The 22,468-nt window shown below is 41.3% G+C and overlaps 1 protein-coding gene across 1 annotated transcript in view; it reads left to right on the forward strand.

The window, feature by feature from the left end:
* The window catches only part of LOC129700788 (phospholipid phosphatase-related protein type 4-like), a 68,302-nt gene that overhangs the window by 32,909 nt on the left and 12,925 nt on the right, over positions 1–22,468 (forward strand). Inside the window, exons 4-5 of the mRNA XM_055641486.1 lie at positions 4,473–4,602; positions 8,233–8,428. Coding sequence (XP_055497461.1) covers positions 4,473–4,602; positions 8,233–8,428 — 326 coding nt within the window. The remainder of the gene's footprint in view (positions 1–4,472; positions 4,603–8,232; positions 8,429–22,468) is intronic.

Raw genomic sequence — 22,468 nt, forward strand, 5'->3', positions numbered from 1 at the left:
ATATGACTCACATTTGACTGTCCTTTTATCTTCATTGAAGAACATGATCAATGTGATTTCCTCTCACTTAAATCTGACATTCTTTGCTTCATTCATATTTTTTCTTTCATTGGTGCCATTAACACAGCCACTGCATGTTACCAGAGAGGCAAGTGTACCCACTAGGTAAAAATCAATACTGGAGAAACAAATGCATTCACTTCAGACCCAAGAATCACCAGCAAGCATCTGGGTATCAGGTGTTGTACTATTCATAGCAGAAAAGAGTTCATTCTAGCCTGTTCCTATAATATTCCTGAATCGTAATGTTAAAAGGGTTCATACACTTAATTAGTACTTAATTTCAAGCATGGCAGCTAAGTAATTTAAACTCAGCAAAAAATAAAAGACTGCAATTAAAAACTAGCAATGATAACGGCTGAACTAATGCGGTGGAGGGCGGGTGTTCTGGATACTTTCAAGAGAGAGCGAGATAGGGCTCTTAAAAATAGCGGAGTCAGGGGATATGGGGAGAAGGCAGGAACGGGGTACTGATTGGGGAAGATCAGCCATGATCACATTGAATGGCGGTGCTGGCTCGAAGGGCCAAATGGTCTACTCCTGCACCTATTGTCTATAGTCTAATGTACTGTTGTTGAAACCGCTCTGTTTCTTTAACATCCATCTGGACAAGAAATATGCTATTCTTCCATGGTCTAGCCTATATGGACAAAGTGGTTGAAACATAGAGATGGTGATTAATAGCTGGCATTGTGTGTGATGTTCATATTTCCAATCTTCATAACTCATTATCACATCCTCTTATATCTAGATTATATTTAAATCTGCAGTTGAGGATGAAAACAGCCATGTTTCTGTATTTTAAACTTCATTATTGTGAGGTAGATTTTGATTTTATTAACTTTAGTTAAACCTCCCAATGCAAGAACATCAGCATATTAAACTGGAACTATGCCAACCTTGAGTTAGAACCTAAAGCTAAAGCACAGCTTATTCTATAGTACCTTCAACCATAAAACATAAATACAATACAACACAATAATACTTTATTAGCCAAGTATGTTTTGCAACATATGAGGAATTTCATTTGCCAAGGCAGTCATACAAATAAAAAGCAACAGAACACACAAAATACATTTTAACATAAACATCCACCACAGTGACCCCTCCACATTCCTCACTGTGATGGAAGGCGAAAAAAAAAATCATTCAGCTCTGATGGTAAGTCCATGCCTCGTGGTGGTGCTCAAAGTCAGTCCCAAGCAAGGCCTCCAGCTCCACGATGTTAGGCCGCAGAACTACCGGAGATACAACCGGAAAAACAATCGCATCTCCGGCAAGATGAGAGACTGAAATAAAAAGTTTCTCCGATCCCCTCCTCCACCCCCACATAAATCAAACCAGAGAACATTAACCTAAACTTAAAAAAAAAAAACCCCCACTAAAAATAATTTAAAAAGACGAAAAAACAGACAGGCAGTTGGCTATTATTAAATAATAACGTTTTAGATGATTTCTATTGAAAGCTCAAGCGATGGTAATTTACTTGAGTGAAGTTAAATAAATGTCGTTGTCCATGTTAGTATTTCAATTATACATGGGTAGATTCATGCATTGTAAGTCAGAACATTTTATGGAAATGGAATCAGTCAACCCTCTGCGTTTAATCAACTGTAAATAAGCTATTTAAGTCCATCATTCCATGTGTTCCCAACACCACATTCTGCTCTTGGTAAGAATTCTTAAGCTTACTGTTTCAACATTAGAAAATAGTTGAATTGTGCTCTTTAATTTATACTAAGTATTTGATTTATATTGAAATGCACTTATTCCCTTTGAGTGCCTCTAACCCTTAGGGGATAGAATTTGAGAGCTTTTGCACTGCCTGACCTCTGTGTTGAGTTTATGGAGGAGGCATGTAATGATATTGGCCGCTCAGTCTAATTCCATGCCAGCAATGTCAAAATAATCATGACTAACAGTGACATTACTAAGCAATTTTGACTATTGGTAGTTTTAGGCTGCGAGGGGAAGCATTCACTGCTTTTGCCTGTGTAGAAAATCTACTGACAAACATTTATGTGATCCTGAGAGTGATAATTTAATTTGGTTAAACATGGAGTTGGAGAACTTTCAATGGATGTACCTCTTCCTCAAGAAGTAGGAGAACTTAGTGGTACAGCTGGAGAGGACTGTATTTTTGTGTGATGTCTCATATCTTATGATATTGTTGGGTGTTGACAACAGAAACATTAATCAGCATTACATGCTAAAATCTGGATGTGACAGGGTATGTGACTAGTAAGGAAGGCTTTATAAGACCATTATTAATGTTGATACTGTACATGAATTATTTGTGTTGCCTCATGGGGTAACAGGTACTTTTATCCACCAGTCATTATAATGAGAAAATTGCCTTTCCTCTCCTTGTAGTTTAGTTTAGAGATACAGCATGGAAACAGGCCCTTCAGCCCATTTAATCCTCACTGACCAACGATCCCTGCACATTAACACCACCCTACACACACTAGGGCCAATTTTACATTTACACAATTAACCATTAAACCTGTAAGTCTTTGAAATTTGGGAGGAAACCGAAGATATCGGAGCAAACCCACATAGGTCACGGAGAGAACGTGAAAACTCCGTACAGACAAGCACCCATAGTCGGGATCGAAACTGGGTCTCTGGCGTTGTGAGGCAGCAGCTCCACCGCTATTCCACCATGCCGCCCATTGTAGCTTTATCCTTCAATATATCTCGTATAGCTTTCTCTGTTATGATTGGCATTTTTCTTACTTTTATTAACCACTGGCAAATTTTACAAGATAACAAAATTCTCCCTAATTTCCCAGTGACATTCCTGGATATCAATGTCAAATCAGAATCTTTGTTGTGCAGTACTGGGCAGCACCAATCAGTGCAGTACTGGGCAGCACCAATCAGTGCAGTACTGGGCAGCACCAATCAGTGCAGTACTGGGCAGCACCAATCAGCAACATGCTAAAGCAAAAGCCAGCAGTTGTTGGCAACCTGAGATTTAAAAAATGAACAGAAGATGCCAGTGATGCTATCAAACTGGCCATAGTTTTAAGCTGCAAATTAGTTTACACTTTTTACACTTCAGTTTTTCAGAGGGAAGGTTTTAATTGCTTTAACCTCGGCAAAAAATCTTAATGCAAGATATGTGAATCATACATCTTCCTATGAAGTCAACACTCTTTTAATAAACTAATTGAGTCTCTAATTGTTAATTTCTTTGCTTTTATGTCCCGTTGAAAATTGCACACATGTAAGATAATAGTTGAATGGCAAACATGAGGAACATCATTACGATTAAAATCAAGTTTTAATCTTGTATCTATTGTGTCGGGAGTGGGTGTGAAAGTGGCATAACATTTAACTATTGTGAATGGGTGATATCGATGGTCGGTGTGGACTTGGTGGGCCAAAGGGCCTGCTTACACGCTGCAGTTTTCAATCAATCAATCCTTCAATCCTGAAACATTTTCAGACCCAATAAGATAACGACTAATATGTGATCAAATTCTGTGCATCTGCCTTTTCTCCGAACAAATTTAGTGAGCAATAATCTATCAAACTCAGATTTAAAGTGAACATTTGGTCCATCGGCAGTTGCCGTTTCTTGAGGATCAGTGAGATTATCTACAGGAATAATCAGGGAATAAACTTTGGGTGTTAAAGAGTGAAAGATCAGATAAGGAACTCTCTCTGAATCAGCAATCTCAGTTGTAAATGCATAGATGAGAACACTGGGCAAGTTCATCATCAAAGGACATGAAGTGCTCGAGGAACTCAGTGGGTCAGGCAGTATCTCTGGAGAACATATGTAGGTGACGCTCCAGGTCGGGACCCTTCTTCAGTCTGAGGAAGAATCGCGATCTGAAGCTTCACCTATCCATGTTATATAGAGATGCTGCCTGAGCCACTGAGTTACTCCAGCACCTTGTGTCCTTTATGTAAACTAGTATCTGTGCTTTCTTGTTTCTACAAGTTTATCATTGAGTTCATCCCGGAGTTAAATGGTCTGCTTATACTGTTGGATATGGTTCACACATGGTTTTGTGGTACGATTTTACATTGCCTAATATTCTGAGAAAAGTCATATCTTACAGGAAAGGATGTGTGTAAATGAAGTTGAGTAAAACTCTCTCCATACAGCATGACAATAAAACCTAGTTGTAAGAACTTATGGCAAAAGTGGGCTGCATGGTACGATGTACAGGTATGTAGGTTAATTGGCTTGCTGTATGTGTAAATTCTCCCTAGTGTGTGTAAAACTGTGTTAATTTGCGGGGAAAGCTGGTCGGCGCGGACTCGGTGGGCCGAAGGGCCTGTTTCCACGCTGTAAAACTAAAACTAAAAATGAAATGTTTTGAAAGCATCTTTAATTTTAACATGCTAACTGTTGACACATGTAGTAGGCCTAATGATCCTTCCTGTCATTGCAGATTATGGTGGGTGAAGGTATTCTTTACTGTTGTCTGACCAAAAGAAGAAATGGAATAGCACCTGAAGCGAACATCAACGCTGGAGGCTGCAACTTCAACTCGTTCCTTCGACGTGCTGTGAGATTTGTTGGTGGGTTCAAACACTGGTTATAGTATTGAGCCTCAAATATCACTGAAGTTGGAGATATGGATTCCTGGTCACATTCACACTGCACCGGAAACGCTGTTATCCTTTGCATTCACCGATTGATTCAGACCAGGAAAGTATTCCATAGGCATTCGAACTCTACAGGCAGTAATATGTTTGGATCTGGCTAACAATTAGATGTGTTGGCCTTGAAATTGGATTAACATGAGCCTTTCCAGTTGTGCACAAAACCAATCATTTTGAGGCAAAATTTCACACATAGGGAAATTAGCTTGTGGATATCGACGTGCAATTCATGTTAGCACATCTGACATTTTCTAGTTTTTCTCTGGGTGCTCCGGTTTCCTTCCACACTTTATAGATTAATTGACTTTGGTGGAATTGTAAAATTGTCCCTAGTGTGTAGGATCAAACTCGTGTATGAGGTGATCGCTGGTCGGCATGGACTCGTTGGGCCAAAGGGCCTGTTTCCATGTTGTATCTTTAAAGTAAAGGTTGAAGCTTATATGTCAGCCATGTGGGAGTACCTTAAGGTTTGAGGCTTTTCGCAGTGATCTGTAATTAGAGAAGTGACAGCTCTGAATTTTTCAAGTAGCTCCAGATGGAAGATGTGCAGTTGCAATCATAAAATATATGTCTACATGCAAACTGCCTTAGCAAAGTTGTGGCATACAATTTTTCTAAATTCATGAATATTTGCAAGGGCTCGGTGGATTTTAGCACAGGATTAGTGCACAGAGAGAGGGTGAGATCTAATTTCTAGTCTGCTATGTTTTAAAACTAACTCACAACTGTTCATTATAAGTGACATTGAGAAATAGCTGCTAGGCTTTCAATTAGTTATTTCAATAACTTTGACCAGTTGCTCAGAGGATTATAGCAGTGGGTTGCTTGGGCAGTATGTGTCATGCCTCATTTACCGCAGGCAATGATCGGCTTCCAATGAACTGACCAGTTGATCCTACCCATTTGTAAATGTCTATTACACTCTGTGAATTTCAGTAAGGTGCTCCTATTCATGTGTTTTCATAATCAATCTTCAGTGCTTAAGAAACTCTAACTTTAGCCCATAGGTAGATTTCCTTGCAGGAGAATAGCACTCGCTACCTTAGATCTGCCTTTCCATCTGTTAGATTCTCACCGTGGTCTGAATACAATAAACACATTTCAGGGACACTGAACATAAACGCTTTGTTTTAGTCCTCCATTCCTTTACATCCTGGCAACATTTATCCTCTGATCTTTCCGACATATTAACACGTGATACATTTAAATACGATGTCAGTTACCATGACATCATTGAATTCCAGTGCATTGTGTTAAAACTGTTCTAAATTAAAATCTTGTTTTGGCATATTTCTTTTGTTCTTCATAGCTTTCAATACCTCTAGTTTCCCTCTCCCCTGAGTCTCGGTCTGAAGAAGGGTCTCGACCCGAAATGTCACAAATCCCTTTTCTCCAGAGATGCTGCCTGACCTGGCGCCGCACATTGACCACCGGGTGGCGCTATACGTGGTAGCCTCACCAGCAGCCTGTCTTGTCCCTTTCTTCTTTTGTTGTTTTTTTACATCTATTCCCTCGATGCAACTTTTTCCGTATCGTATCTCCGTCCACACTGCGGCCTTAACATCGTGAAGCTGGCGGTCCATTTATTAGGGATCGGCTTCGGGAGGTCCAACCCCAGGAGCTTCGACCACCCCGATCGCGGGAGGCTCGATAACCCCGTTGTTGTGGCTTCGACTGCCGACTGCAGGAGCTTTGATCGCCCTGACTGCGGATGTTTCGATCGCCCCGACCGCGGGAGAAAAGGAGGAAGAAGAAGGTAAAAGATACCATCACAGTGGGGAATGTGAGGTCGCCGAAAAACAAGATGGACGTGCTGCCTGCGCTGGCGGGGATTCGGAGGGAGTGCCGTGATCTCGGTGTTTGCAGGGACATCGCGTCATTGAGTCTGGTGCGAGTGTGAACGGCTTTCTGACTGTTCGGGCGGACAGGGACTGCAGGGAGAGTGACAACGGTCGGTATAACTCTGGTCACATCACGGTGAAGGAACGTGTGTGTGGCACAGACATTGAATGATGGCTATGGGTCTCCGTTTATGTTGTGTGCCCTGGAGATTCTCACACATGCTCTTTATGTTGAATCTTTATGTGGTTTTGTATCTTGTTGTTTTTTTGGTATGACAGTGTGCTAAATCAAACTGTTCCTCGATGCACGTGTTAATAAAGGACCATTGAACCTGCTGAGGCACTCCAGCTTTTTGTGTCGATCTTCTTGTTGGACAATCTTAATTAGATGTTTAAATCTGATCGATGCCTAAGAAGGCTCCAGTTCTGTCAAACAGCAACATGTAAAGAATTTGTGAAAAATGCAGAAAATAATTTGTTTCGGGATGATCAGCCATGATCATATTGAAGGGCCGCATGGCCTACTCCTGCACCTATTGTCTATTGTTTAAAATGAATGTCTATTAGGTTTTATTAGTGAATTTGAGTGTATCAGTGTTATAAGATAATATTGGTAACACGAAGGAGAACTTTGTCCTTGGTTGCTTGTACTCAATAACATCTTAATGTACAGTAAAGAATGTCAACATTTCAGGTGGATTCCTTGGATAGGGTTAGACACCTTGAATAAAGGACCATGTATGTGCTGATCAAGTCTAAGGTGTGTCTGTTTCCATGCCATGATGAATTATCATAATGGTGAAAAGCATGGTACTCTAAATGTGCAAAAAAAAAAAGCAGGAGTCAACATGGTTTTTCCATTAAGGCAATTTGTGGGATTGTCATTGGGATTATTATCAAGCTTAAACACTACCCCAGCAACAGCAAGGTTTTTTTTATATCTGGTCTATTAATGGAAACATTGAAAACAATTTTGCTTTTCAGACTTTTCTAGCTTTCAGTTTTAATCAGTTTACTTGGCCAAATCTTAAGGTATCCTGGGATTTTCCTTAAAAAAAACACACACACAAATAAACTGCTGGCAAAACTCAGTGGGTCAGGTAGCATTTGGTAACATTTCAGGTCGGGGCCATTTCTCTTGATTTTATTGCCCCATCTTGATAAACATTATTTTTGCTGAAATTCGGAATGCAAAAGAAACCCAGAAAAAATATAGATGTGGTCAATAAGTATTTTAACTATTTGTTTCCATTGTGTGTAATATAGCTTAAGTTATTTTGCTGAGTTCATGGAATGGCACAATTTCAATTCTTATTTGTAATAAGAAGAGCTGTCAATCTCTTAGGAGAAAATTTGTTAATCTTGATGCAAAAATAATTCAGTGAAATTATATTGGTGGAAATATATTTTTAGTAAGAAGGATCTTAGGGAAAACTTTAACCTTAACACAAAAATACATTAGTAAAATTATATTGGTGAAAATATACATTGTATTTTGCATCATGAATTATCAGATGTTAAATTCTCTCTGATGGAGTTATTGGGTTAATGATGTTCCCTCTTGGTATTTCTGTCACTTTTATATGTTTGGCATTAATTTACTGCTGTTTGGGATAAAGACTCATGTACCTTAAGAACCTTGAATTAGCAACTGGAGATAAAAATGCTCATGCTAATTATTGTTGATTTCTCTCGTGTGTTCCAGGAGTTCATGTATTTGGCCTTTGTGCCACTGCTCTCATCACCGACATTATTCAGCTGTCAACAGGGTACCATGCCCCATATTTTCTTACAGTGTGTAAGCCTAATTATACATCGCTAAATACCACCTGTGAAGAAAATCCATATGTTGTGGAAGACATCTGCACAGGACCTGATCCTTCTATCATTAACGCTGGCAGGTTAGACTTTACATTTCACTTAATCTGTCAAAAAGCTGCTTATTTTCTTCTGTGCTTGATTTGAGAAAGTGCACCAGTGGTTTGCATCATTTCAAAAATGATGCAGATAAAGAAATCACCCTTCGCTTCGTACTTATTAAAATCTTAAAGCATGCTCAGATAAGTTAATTGCTGGGATTTCTATAATGGAAAACAGCTCAACCACCCCTCAGGAGAACATTGTGAATGTAATGAGAAATTCTCCACTGTTCTGTTTCAATAGTTCTATTTCGATTAGCAATATTCAAGTCAAGTTGTATTTTGTCTTCTGGGGACTTGTCCAGAACGCAACAGAAGATTTTCATTAGTCTGGACTGCTCCAAAATCAGTAGCAGTGGTAGCCAATGTGGATTCCCAGAGTACATTAAACCTGGAGCTGAGTAATGTTAACAATTACAAACACAAGTACTAAAGATAATTATGATTTTATTGCAACGATATACATTCATTTCTCAATGTGAAACTGTATAATTGGTCGAATGCAATCAACCCTTTTAGTGAGTAATCAGATAAAAGTAACGGCACCTGTAACATGTTTGATTTATGGTTTTTAAAACAAATAATTTGTTCTGAAACCAAATTTACACACTGCATTTTTGAAATAACTTGCTCAAATCTACGTCTGTTTATGACAGAGATAGATAGATTCTTGGTTAGTACGGGTGTCAGAGGTTATGGGGAGAAGGCAGGAGAATGGGGTTAGGAGGGAGCCATGGATCAGCCAGGATTGAATAGTGGAGTAAACCTGATGGGCCGAATGGCCTAATTCTGCTCCTATCACTTATGATCTTAGGAATTTATGCTTTTATAAAAATTACGTGCTGCTTTTCAGGAACGTAACCCCTGCGTAAAACATTATTTCTGGTGGCCACGTTGCAATCAATTGGCATTACAGCTGTAATTACTGATTAAGTTTTGTTTCTGAGTGTCTGCCTGCCTGTCACATTCAGGATGTCGAGTTTGGAGAGTGAATGTTCTTCCTCCTCCAGGGCAGGGCTTCTGCTTTGTTGCAAGTCACTACCATGCCAATCTCTGCAACATTAGGCAACTGAACCATCCTATTAACATCTATAGAGCAGTCCTGAGCTACCATTTACCTCGGTACAGTGAAATTAAACTAAACTAAAAAAAAATAGTGTTTGACTGTCTGAAATTGTTGGCCAGTTAATTTTTTAAATTCTACCCAGAATCCACGTCACTGAGGTAAATCGACATAAATGATGCTACTAATTTATCCAGTGAGGAGACTGGAAGAACGTTATTTCCGCTACAGAGCCAGTGCATAGGTTTTTGCTGCATTGGATGGCAGCAAGTTACTCTTATGATTAGTTAGTTTATTTGATTTGTTTAGTTTATTGTCACGTGTACCGAGGTACAGTGAAATGCCCTTGTTACGTGCTGACATGTCAGTGGAATGACAATACATGATTACAATTGAGCCATCCACAGATACATGATAAAGGGAATAATGTTTAGGGCAAAATAGTCCAGTGAATTCCGATTAAAGATAGTTTTAACGTAGTCCTTGAAATCCAAGGATCAGCAAATTGATCAATTACACCAAATTGTTTACCCAATCCTGCTGCACTTGTTTGACCTCAATTGATAATAATTTGTATTAATAGTCATGCAAGTTTATTCAATGGTAACCCAGATGATTTGATTCTATCACCAGCCAATGGTGAATTGAGCAATCTCAGCTCATGAACCATTTGTAAGTGCAACAGTGGGTTCCAATTCCCCCAGGTTAGAGAGCGGTAAGACAGAAAGTTGGCATGCCCTCCGCTGTCTGGAGGCTAGTACCTCTCAACTATATTAGGCGCCAACTGAACCTGTGGAGGAAAACTCCTGGCTCAGAGAGTGCACACTGTTCTGGCTCAATGTCCCCTAATATTTGCCATCTTAAAAAGCAGGTTGCAAAATCTGAAATATTACAGAGACATGGCACGACCAGAAATCCGTGGTATCTGAGCAGTGAGGGGCGACATTATAGTTGGAGGGTGGCAGAATCTGAGCAGATTCCTGGTTTGACGCCGAACATCCATGACCTGACCAGGCCAATCTTAATTAAAATCCAGAAAGCAACTGTTTCCATTAATAGACACAAAAAGCTGAAGCAACACGGTGGGTCAGGCAGCGTCTCTGGAGAAAAGGAATATGTGATGTCTTTGGGTCAAGACCCTTCTTCAGACTGAGAGCCAGAGGAGAGGGAAGCGAGAGATATAGGTGGCACATAGAATAATGAATGAAAGATATGCACAAAGCAACGATGATCAAAGAAACGTGGAGCCCACAATGGAAACTTAGTGAAGAAACACCAAGAATCACCATTTGTTTATTGTGTTTTAATTCTTTTCATTTTTGTATCTTTTAAAAATAAACTGAAGACATATTCAGCCTGCATTCTGTGCACAGGAAGAGAACAGATTGGCATACTAATCTAGGAAATGGAATGTCATGCTGTTGTATTGGAAGATACACTGTAATTAGCAATAGGACATAGCTGTTGCTGTCTGGAGGGAACTGCTCACCATATTTATTCAATTTGTTCCTGCCATCAAGCTATTTCAACAATAACCTACACCTTGGGGCAGCATGATGGCACAGCGGTAGATTTACTTCCTTCCAGCACCAGAGTGCCAGGTTCGATCCTGACTATGGGTGCTGTTTGTATGGAGTATGTACATTCTCCCCGTGACCTATGTGGGTTTTCTCCAGGAGCTCGGGTTCCTCCCACACTCAAAAGACATCTGGGTTTGTGGACTAATTACCTTGGTAACATGGTAAATTGCCCCTAGGATAGTACTAGTGTACAGGGTGATTGCTGGTCGGCATGGACTCGGTGGGCCGAAGGGCCTGTTTCCACGCTGTATCACTAAACTAAACTAAACCTTTGTGGCTTCTTCAATATTGCAATCATTCAAAGCACTGTGGAAAATAGTCACTAAGCAAAATCACTGAAAATCACAGATTAGATGAAGCACAGGAAAATCAAAGAAAATATACATTTTAAGTAATTGCAATGTTTAGTAGGAAAATCATGCACACTGATTTCAGAGAAAATGGCATGGCCATTAAAGGGACATGGGTGTGAGTTGTATCAGTTGGAACAGAGACAGAAAGCAACTGATAGATTCAAAGGATGTTGAAAATTTGGAGGGAGAAGAACTTGGGAATAATTTCAGTTTAATATTATTGTCACGTGTGAAAAGCTTTTTTTATTAAGTGATATCCTGTCAATGAAAAGACTATACAATCAGGTTGTCCACAGTGTACGGATACTGGATAAAGGGTATATCCTTTAGTGCAAGATAAGGTCTGGTTAAAGATAGTTCAAAGGTCTCCAACGAGGCAGATGGAAGGTCTGGACTGCAGTCTAGCTGGTGAGAGGATGGTTCAGTTACCTGATAACAGCTGGGAGGAAACTGTCCGTGAATCTGGAGGTATACATTTTCATACTTCTAATGAACAAGGGTGAGGAAGGAGAGACTGGTCCTTGATTATGCTGGTGACCTTGCCTGGGCAGCATGAAGTGTAGATTGAGTCTATAGAAGGGATGGTGGTTTGCATGATGTCGGGGCTACATCCACAACTCTCTGCAATTTCTTGTAGTCTTGGACAGAGCTGTTCTCAAACTAGGCTGTGATGCATCGCAATAAAATGCTTTCTACGGCACATCTGTATAATAAGTTGGCGGGGGTTGTTGGGGACATGCTGAACCTCCTAAGCCTAAGGTAGTAGAGGTGTTGGTGTCCTTTCTCGGTTATTGCTTCATTGGAGGTGGTCCAGGAGAAATTACAGGTGATATTGATACTGAACTTCAAGCCTTCGACCATATCTACTTTGGCACCATCAATGTATGCGTGCTGCTTCACTTCCTGGGGTCAATCTTGCTGATATTGAGGGAACGGTTGTTGTCTTTGAACCAGGTTACGACGTTCTCAATCTCTTTCCTTTACTCTGTCTCATCATTATTAGATATCTGGCCTACTACGGTGGTGTTGTGGCAAATAAATCACGACTCTTCCTTCAAAGTGCAAATTTATTCACTTTCACTGATACAGAAATATTTTATGAAGTATTTTGTGGATATTTTGGGATACAGTGTGGAAACAGGCCCTTCAGCCCAACTTGCCTACACCGGCCAACATGTCCCAGCTACACTAGTCCCACCTGCCCGCATTTGGTCCATATCCCTCCAAACCTGTCCTATCCATGTACCTGTCTAACCGTTTCTTAAACGTTGTGCTAGTCCCAGCCTCAGCTACCTCCTCTGGCAGCTTGTTCCATACCCTTTGTGTGCAAAATGTTACCCCTCAGATTCCTATTAAATCTTTTCCCCTTTACCTTAAACCTATGTCCTCTGGTCCTCGATTCATCTACTCTGCGCAAGACATGCTGTGCATCTCCCCGATCTATTCCTTTCATGATTTTATACACTTCAATAAGATCACCCCTTATTCTCATGCGCTTAAGGGAATAGAGTCCCAGCCGACTCAACCTCTCCCTAGAGCTCAGACCATCCAGTCCTGGCAACACCTCGTAAATCTTCTCTGTTCCCTTTCCAGCATGACAACATAATAATGATTTTTCTCTGATCCAGCAGCTGGTAGTTGTAACATGAGATAAATTGGCCTAATATAAAATTGCAACAACCCTTATCTCATCTCAGTAATATTGCTCTGCAACTTTTTAGTTCACTCATCCCTTCCCACCAAAACCCTGCACCCCCAGTACTTTCCCCAGTCACCGTAAGAGATGTAATATCTGTCCCTTTACCTCCTCCCTCACATCCACCAAGGAACCCAGAAGCATTTTCAGGTAAGGCAGGTGTTCACATGCACTTCCTTTAATCACATCTATTGCATTCATTGCTCCCAATGTGGCCTCCATGAGGTACTTGTTTTGCTGAACAGTTGCGCTCAGTCTGCTATATCTCCCATTTGCTAACCATTTTAACTCCCATTCCCATTACCATACTCACCTTTCTGTCTTGGGCCTCCTCCATTGTCAGAGTGAGGCCCAACACAAATTGGAGGAACAGCTTACAACCCAGCAGTATGAATATTGATTTCTCTAACGTCAAGTAACCCTTTCATCTCCTCTCTCTCCGTCCCTCTCTCACCCTAGTTAGCGTACTAGTTTTACTGTCACCCTGTTGCGTTTCATTGTCTGTATAACTAATTATCGCCTACCCCACCGCCAACAATGGGCCATTGTGGGCTCCACCTTTCCTTGATTATCATTGTTTTTTGCATATTTTTCATTATTTTGTGCTATTTGCCTTCTTTATCTCTCATTTCCCTTTACCCTAACTCTCAGTCTGAAAACGGGTCTCAACCCGAAACATCACCTATTCCCAGTTCCTTCCTATGCGTTGCTCTGCTGTTTATTATGGTTGATCTTGTACCTTGACACCATTTTCCTTGCGTTATCCCTGTATCTCTTGATTCCCAAAATCCCCAAATATCTATCAGTGGTAGTTTTGAATGAACTCAATGGCTGGTCTTTATCAACATCCAGGTAGAGATTTCCAAAGATCCAAAGTGAAGAAACCTCTCCTCATCTCAGTGCATACTTATTCTGAGCCTGTGACCTCTAGTTTTAGATTCAATAACCAGGGAAGCATCCTCTCTGCTACTTTAAGGCCTAGGTGGATTTCATCAGCTTCAATGCGAAACATAAAACAGTATAGCGTAGGAACAGGCCCTTCGCCCCACCATGTCCGCCATCTCATCTCATTTTTCTAAATTCTAGAGAACTTGGACCTATTGAATTGCTCCTCATACGGCAAACTCATCAGGCCATTAACTAGTCCACTGAATCTAAGTCCTGCACCCACACACAACTCATTGACTTCATCCATTTCACCACTAACTTCCATCCGGCACTCAAATACACCTGGACCATTTCCGACATTTCCCTACCATTTCTACACCTCACTATCCCCATCGCAGGTGATGGACTACTGACCGACATCCACTATATATCCACTGACCCGTGGCTATCTGGACTACACTTCTTCCCACCCTGCTTCCTGTAAGGACTCCATCCCCTACTCAATTCCACCGTCTAAACCGCATCTGCACCCAGGATGAGGTGCTTCAAACCAGGGCATCGGAGATGTCCTCATTCTTCAGGGAACGGGGGTTCCCCTCTTCTACTATAGATGAGGCTCTACTATAGACCAGGGTCTCTTCTATACCCCGTAACTCTGCTCTCACTCCCCATTACCCCCCCCCCCCACTCATAACAAGGGCAGAGTCCCCCTTGTCCTCACCTTCCACCCTATCAGCCGTCACATACAACAAATAATACTCCAACATTTTCGCCACCTCCAATGGGATCCTTCCAATGGCCGCATCTTCCCCCCCGCGTCTGCTTTCCGCAGAGACCGCTCCCTCCGTAACTCCCTGGTCAATTTATCCCTTCCCATCCAAACCACCCCCTCTCCTGGCACTTCCCCTTGCAACCGCAGGAAATGCTACACTTGTCGCTTTACCTCGCTCCCTGACTCCATTCATGGACCCAACCAATCTTTCCGGGTGCTGCACCTTCTCCAACCTCATCTATTGCATCCGCTGCTCTAGATGTCAGCTGCTCTACATCGGTGATACCAAGCCTAGGCTTGGCGATCGCATTGCCCAACACCTCTGCTCGGTTCGCAGTAACCAACCTGATCTCCCGGTGGCTCAGCACCTCAACTCCCCCTCCCATTCCGAATCCGACCTTTCTGTCCTGGGCCTCCTCCATGGAGGCGTAAATTGGAGGAGCAGCACCCCATATTTCGCTTGGGCAGTTTACACCCCAGTGGTATGAACATTGACTTCTCCAATTTCAGGTAGTCCCTGCTTTCTCCTCCCCTTCACAGATCTCCCTGTCCTTGCCTCTTCCTTTCTTCTTCCCGCCCCCCTCCACCCCCACATCAGTCTGAAGAAGGGTCTCGACCAGAAACGTCGCCCATTTCCTTCGCTCCATAGATGCTGCCTCACCCACTGAGTTTCTCCAACATTTTTGTCTACCTACTGAATCTACCCTCACTTCTATGTTTATTTAGGGAAAGAGACCAAAAATGTTCATCGTATTCCATCGAGCTTTCACCGAGCGCCTTTACTCCTGCATTCAAACATTTGCATAATAAAGACCAACATATCACTGGCCACCCTAATTACCGGTGCTTGTAACACTTCAATGTGAGTGATTTGTATACAAGGAGACGTGGTATCTTTGAACATCAACATCCTCATTTAGTCTCCCCCTTATTTCTCTATCACAGTGGGTAACTTCATATTTGTCCATATTATGTAGCATCTGGCATGCTTTTGCCCACTCACTTCAGCTTTTATATATCCCCTGCCAGTTCTTTGCATCCTTTGTTCTACTCACAACTCCACTTAGAGTCATCAAGGCATAGTTTTGTTCCATCAGCAAAATTGGAAATATTTTATTTGGTCCCCATAGCCAAATCGTTGATATGTTGTAAAATTGTTATTAGGTGGAGCCCAAGCATTGATATCTAATTACCCCAGAGGTCATGGCCTGCCAAACTAAGAAATATCTGTTTACTTCCATTATGTTTTTCCGTCAGGTAACCAATTCTCGCTCTATGCCAGTCTATTGCCCCCCGCTCTTGTGCTCTAACCTTGCTGCCCAATCTCCTGTACAGATTCTTATCAAAAGCCTTCTGTAAATCCAAATATGCCACATATGTTGGCTTTTCTACTTGCCCTATCCTCAGAGAACTCCGGTCAGAAGCAAAATCAGAAATAATTCAAATGAAACAAATAAACACAATAAATCTTCAGTGTTTAAGGCATGGACAATAGACAATAGGTGCAGGAGTAGGCCATTCAATGTGATCATGGCTGATCATCCCCAATCAGTACCCCGTTCCTGCCTTCTCCCCATTTCCCCTGACTCCACTATCTTTAAGAATATCTAACACTTTCTTGAAAGTATCCAGAGAATTGGCCTCCACTGCATTCTGTGGAGGCCTGTACAATGGTAGAAGGACCTCTTCAAGACTCCTACCTAGCTCTGATGGGCGAAGGGAGAAGAGGGAGTGGCCAGAGTGCGACTTGCCCCCGACCATGCTGCTGGCCCTTCCGAGGCAGCGTGAGGCGCAGATGGAGCCAATGGAAGGGAGGCTGGTTTGTGCGATGGTCTGGGTACCAGAAAAACACTGATAATTCGTTAGCTTTGTACGTTTACTTTGAATTATTTCTGATTTTGCTTTTGACTGGACTTCTCTGAGGAAGTTCTCTTTAAGACACAAATGTACACTGTTATGACATATTTCACTTTTTAAATGTCAGGCTAGGGTGCCCCGATATAGAATAATATGGATATTGAATTTTATGGAGTAGAGACGAGCATGGTTGCATAAATATGATGTGATGCAAAGCTGGATACCATTGGATGGAGTGTTCATGTGGGGAAGGCTGCCAGGATAGGTGAATATTGGGCATATGTGCTTCCACAGCCAATGGCTCAGTCGTTGTACTCTTACCAAATGATTGTAAGGTCAAACACATAGATTGTGCAGGGAAGAGAGTACTATCAGAGATGCTACATTCTAGGTAAGGTTTCTTCTGTCATCTTAATTAGATTGAAAGGATTCCATTGCACCAGGGTGGCACAGCAGTAGAGTTGTTGCGTTACAGCTCCAGAGATCCAGGTTCGATCCTGACTATGTGTGCTGTCTGTATGGAGTTAGTACATTCTCCCTGTGCCCGTGTGGGTTTTCTCTGGGTCCCCCGGTTTCCTCCCACATTCCAACGATGTACAGGTTTGCAGGTTAGTTTTCTTCTATAAATTGTAAATTGTCCCTAGCCTGTAAGATAGTGCTAGTGTACGGGATGATCGCTGGTCGGCACAGACTCAGTGGCCTGAAGGGCATGTTTCCGTGCTCTGTCTCTAAACTAAACTAAACTAAAATTTGTAATAGAGCAGAGAATTCTCGGCCTGCCACAGAGCTGCAGACTCCGGCAGCTCCTGGAGGTCCGGGCCATTGTCGGGTCGGGGCATCCAAAGGCAGTGGCTTTATTGCCCCTTTCTTAATGTTTTATTATTTATTTATTATTTATTTTTATTATTTCTTTGTGATTTTGGAATATGCTTGAGACAATGTGAACTGCCGTACAAGAATTCCTTGGTGTCTGATGCACTCCTTTTGCAGTGATTGTTCTGGCAGTGATGGCATTCCCATGCAACTATTTGGTGAGGGAGTTCCAGGATTTGGGCAGAGTAATGTTGATGGAACACAAATATATCCAAATCAGGATGGTGTGCAACTTACAAGTTGCATTAATCTGTTCCTAAATTTCGTGTCTGTTGTGTTCTTGACAAGTTATTGTCAGTTGTTTCTATTTTATAGATGGTACACTCTGCAAGACTCAACTAAGACTATTATACAGTGTAGATTTTTGGGGCAGTAAATGTGTGGCAGCCACACAGACTAGATATTGTAGCTGTGCTCAGCCATCCAAATGGAAGATATTCTAGCACACTCCTGATTTGTAGATGGTGGAATGGATTTGTAGAGTCAGGAGATGGCTGTCTCAGTGCAGGTTTCCTAATCCAGAATTCATTCATGGGATGTGAACAACACTCTTAATGTCAGCATTTGTAATCCAACAGTAATTTCACTTTAATTTGCAAGAACATTTCAGGCAGTTAGGAGTCAACCACATTGCTGCTGCCTGAAGTTTCCTTTCCTAAGTGAATGAGATAAACTTTAATGTGAGTTTGATGGTTCCCTCGACTCTCCCAACCCAATGCACACACATTTCTCCTAACACCCTAGCCACCCTTCTCCGGACACTCAACTCCCATCCCCGAGTCCCATATTTCCCTTTTATTCCACCTTTTTACCCACCCCTTGTCTCCTTCTATCCATCTTCCTCCCTCCAGCATTACACTATACTCCCCCTTTCCTTATCTATTGGCTTTATGTCCCCCTTTTCACCTCTAGCCTTTGTCACTTACTCTACCTTTCTGCAAATTAAACCCCATCCACCCCTTTCCCTCACGTGTATCTACTTATCACTTGCCAGGCTTTGCTACATCCCTACCTCAAGGATTGAAATCATGCATGTTCTTTCTTTTAAGTTGAAATTCGTAACTGCATATCCAATCTTGAATGTGTTGCAAATGCTGTTAGTATTTCATATCTACCATATTTAATAGATATTAATCTATGAAAGTGGATCACTATCAGGTGTTGAATTGAGATGTCAATGCTTACAATGGCAGACAAGTTGCCAAATCTATAATAGACCCCAACATGCTTGTGTTCTTTTGCAGAGTATTGTTTGTCCAAAAATAGCCTTGTGCTCCTTTATATTCACTGCTCAACGTGCTCAATAGCTTTCACAGAAATATAACTTACACATCACATGATAACTACACTGCTCTCTTCTTTCTTCAGACAATGTTAAACTGAATTAAGGTTATCAGGTCATAAGTGATAGGACTAGAATTAGACGATTCGGCCCATCAAGTCTACTCCGCCATTCAATCATGGCTGATCTTTCTCTCCCTCCTAACCCCATTCTCCTGCCTTCTCCCCATAACCTCTGACATCTGTACTAATCAAAAATCTTTCTATCTTTGCTTTAAAAAATATCCACTGACTTGTCCTCCACAGCCTTCTGTAGCAAAGAATTCCACAGTTTCACCACCCTCACAGCAACGTAAATATTCAGACGCGTAAACATTAACCACTCGGGTTCAATTTAATTTCTTACATTAATTGCTGCCACAGCATCATTAGAATTTGTCTATTAAATGTAAGTGGGCATTAGTGTAATATTGTTGAAGAAGGAACATGATTGGAAAAATGGCAGCAGAGTAGTTAATGGTGCTTCCACACAGCTCCAATAACCAGGTTTGGATAGTGACCTTGGGATCTGTGTGGGTGAAGTTTATATGCTCTCCCTGTGACTGCATGGGGTTTCCCTTGTTCTCCATTTTCTCCCACTTTCGCCAAAAACATCTGTTAGTAGTTTTATTGACTGCTGAAGAGGCAGGAGGATGAAGAGTGAATTGGCAAGCACATGCGAGATAATAAGTTGCAGGGAAATTAATGAAGGAATGTGGTTGATGGGATTTGTCATGGAGTTGGCATTGACTCAAATGGTTGAATTATTTCTGTACCATAAGAAAAAAGTATGGGATCATCATTGTGCTTCTTGTAAATCTGCAGTAACAGACCACTCCTCATCCTTGGTGTCTCTTGCTTAATGCAGAACATTTGAACCTAAACAAGATTGGCTTACTAAAGAAGAACAGATTTTAAGACCAGGGTGGCATGGGGGTGCAGCAGTGGAGCTTCTGCCTTACAGTGACAGAGACTTGGGTTCGATTCCGACCACGGGTGCTGTCTGTATGGAGTTTGTACGTTCTCCCCGTGACCGCACGGGTTTTCTTTGGCAGCTCCAGTTTCATCCCACACTCCAAAGATGGTACATGTTGGTAGATGTATTGGCTTCGGTAAAAATTGTAAGTGTACATGATCACTGGTCGGTGCAGACTAGGTGGGCCGAAGGGCCAGTCTCCGTGCCGTATCTCTAAATTAAACTAAACAATCTTTCATTGATTCAGCATCTGAGGACTTTTGGAGTCTAGAAAGGAATAAATAGCCTCAACAATGCTAAAGTAATATCAATCAGCCTGCCCTTGACAGAAAGGGAAGCAGAAGCCTGCATACTTGAGTACTTTACGATTGATTTGATGACAAATTGAAAGAATGTTTAGATGCTACAATATACTTGATGTGTTGGCACAATGTTCTTTCTCGATGATGCCATTAAAGTCAAGATTAAGATGTTAGTGTGAATAGCACGAATAACTCCTTCCTTTTTAAAATGACAATATTTACCCAACTATTAAGCCCCTGTATTCTTTCAATTTCCTCTGTGACAGTTCATTGCTGTGTAGGGCCACAGTATAGAAGCATAGAAACATAGAAAATAAGTGCAGGAGGAGGCCATTCGGCCCTTCGAGCCAGCACTGCCATTCATTGCGATCATAGCTGATCGTCCCCAATTAATAACCCGTGCCTGCCTTCTCCCCACATCCCTTGATTCCACTAGCCCCTAGAGCTCTATCTAACTCTCTCTTAAATACATCCAGTGATTTGGCCTCCAGTGCCCTCTGTGGCAGGGAATTCCACAAATTCACAACTCTCTGGGTGAAAAAGTTTCTTCTCACCTCAGTCTTAAATGGCCTCCCCTTTATTCTAAGACTGTGGCCCCTGGTTCTGGACTTGTCCAACATTGGGAACATTTTTCCTGCATCTAGCATGTCCACTCCTTTTATAATTTTATATGTTTCTATAAGATCCCCCCTCATTCTTCTAATCTCCAGTGAAAACAAGCCTAGACTTTTCAATCTTTCCTCTTATGACAGTCCCACCATCCCAGGGATCAATCTCGTGAACCTACTCAATCACAAGTATGTCCTTCCTCAAATTAGGAGACCAAAACTGTATGCAATAGTCCAGATGTGGTCTTACTAGAGCACTATACAACTGCAGAAGAACCTCTCTGCTCCTATACTGAAATCCTCTTGTTATGAAGGCCAACATTCCATTAGCTTTCTTCACTGCCTAATGTACCTGCACGCCAACTTTCAGTGACTGATGTACAAGGACACCCAGGTCTCGCCCTCACCTAACCTAACCCCTATGCTAATATCTTTTAACATTAACCTTTTTGAAGATTGTAGCTGAAAGATATTTGTGATTGTTCTAAATTCAATATTTAGCATTGGCAGGCAGGTTCAGTAAAACTGACATGATTATGTCTCGTATAAATAACTGCTGAACTATACAGAGCATCAGTAGATCATCGAAACGGATGCTATCTAAACTGAAATTAAAAGTCAGGGTTTGGTTACTTCCATTGCCATGAGAGGCAGGAAGCCTAGAAACTCAGCAATAAAGGTGTGATTGAATATGGCTTAGTGTTAAATCATTGTTTTATTCCCCTGGTAGAAATGTATGCAATATTACATTAATTGCTAATGAAGATTTTACAGTATGATAAATGCTTTTGTCTTTAAAATAATGATCAATAACATTTACCTGTAATGGGAAAATATGAACAGCTCCACATTGTAAATCATATTATTTTTCTTACTTTCCTCAAATAATTAAAGTCATAGTCATACAGTACAGAAACAAGCCTTTCAGCCTAGCTTGCCCATGCCAACTAAGGTGCTCCATCTACACAAGTCCGACCTGTCCCCGTTTGGCCCATATCCTTCTAAACCTGTCCTATCCATGTACCTGTCTTTTAAATGTTGATGTTCTGCCTCAATTATGTCCATCAGCAGCTCATTTCATATACCTACCCACCCTCTGTGTAAAAAGGTTGCCCCTCAGTTTCCTATTAAATCTTTCATTTTAAACCTCTGCCCTTTGGTTCTTGATTCCCCCACTCTGGGCCAAATATTCTGTGCATCTATCTTATCTATTACCCTCATGCTCTTATAGACCACTTTTAAGATCACCTACATTCTCCTACACTCCAAGGAATACTTACCTGTCCAACCTCTCCCCGTAGCTCAGCACCTCATATACTTGCAACATCCTTTTAAATCTTCTCTTAACAGCTTAACAACATATTTCCTAGATCAGGGTGACCAAAACTGAACACATTAATCCAACTGTGGCCTCACCAGCACCTTGCACAGCTGTCGCATAACATCCCATCAATTGTTATAACAGATTATATGATTATTGCCCTCCATAAGATGCACTCTTAAGTACCTCTCCATCAAAAAAAATCCTTCATTTGTTTCATGTTCTTTACAAATATAAACCCACTGTTTAAGAAAGTAACCCATGCCTTTTTGTTATAAATGTTGTTAAACTTCATATTAAATGTATAGAGATATCCATTGTAACGTGTATATACGAACACATCAATTTAATGTAGAAATAGGTTCTGTAAGAACTAAACTTCATTGAGTTTTCAGCTAGCATTCTACATAGAG

The sequence above is a fragment of the Leucoraja erinacea genome, chromosome 10 (assembly GCF_028641065.1).
Source record: "Leucoraja erinacea ecotype New England chromosome 10, Leri_hhj_1, whole genome shotgun sequence".
NCBI classification, from domain to species: domain Eukaryota; kingdom Metazoa; phylum Chordata; class Chondrichthyes; order Rajiformes; family Rajidae; genus Leucoraja; species Leucoraja erinaceus.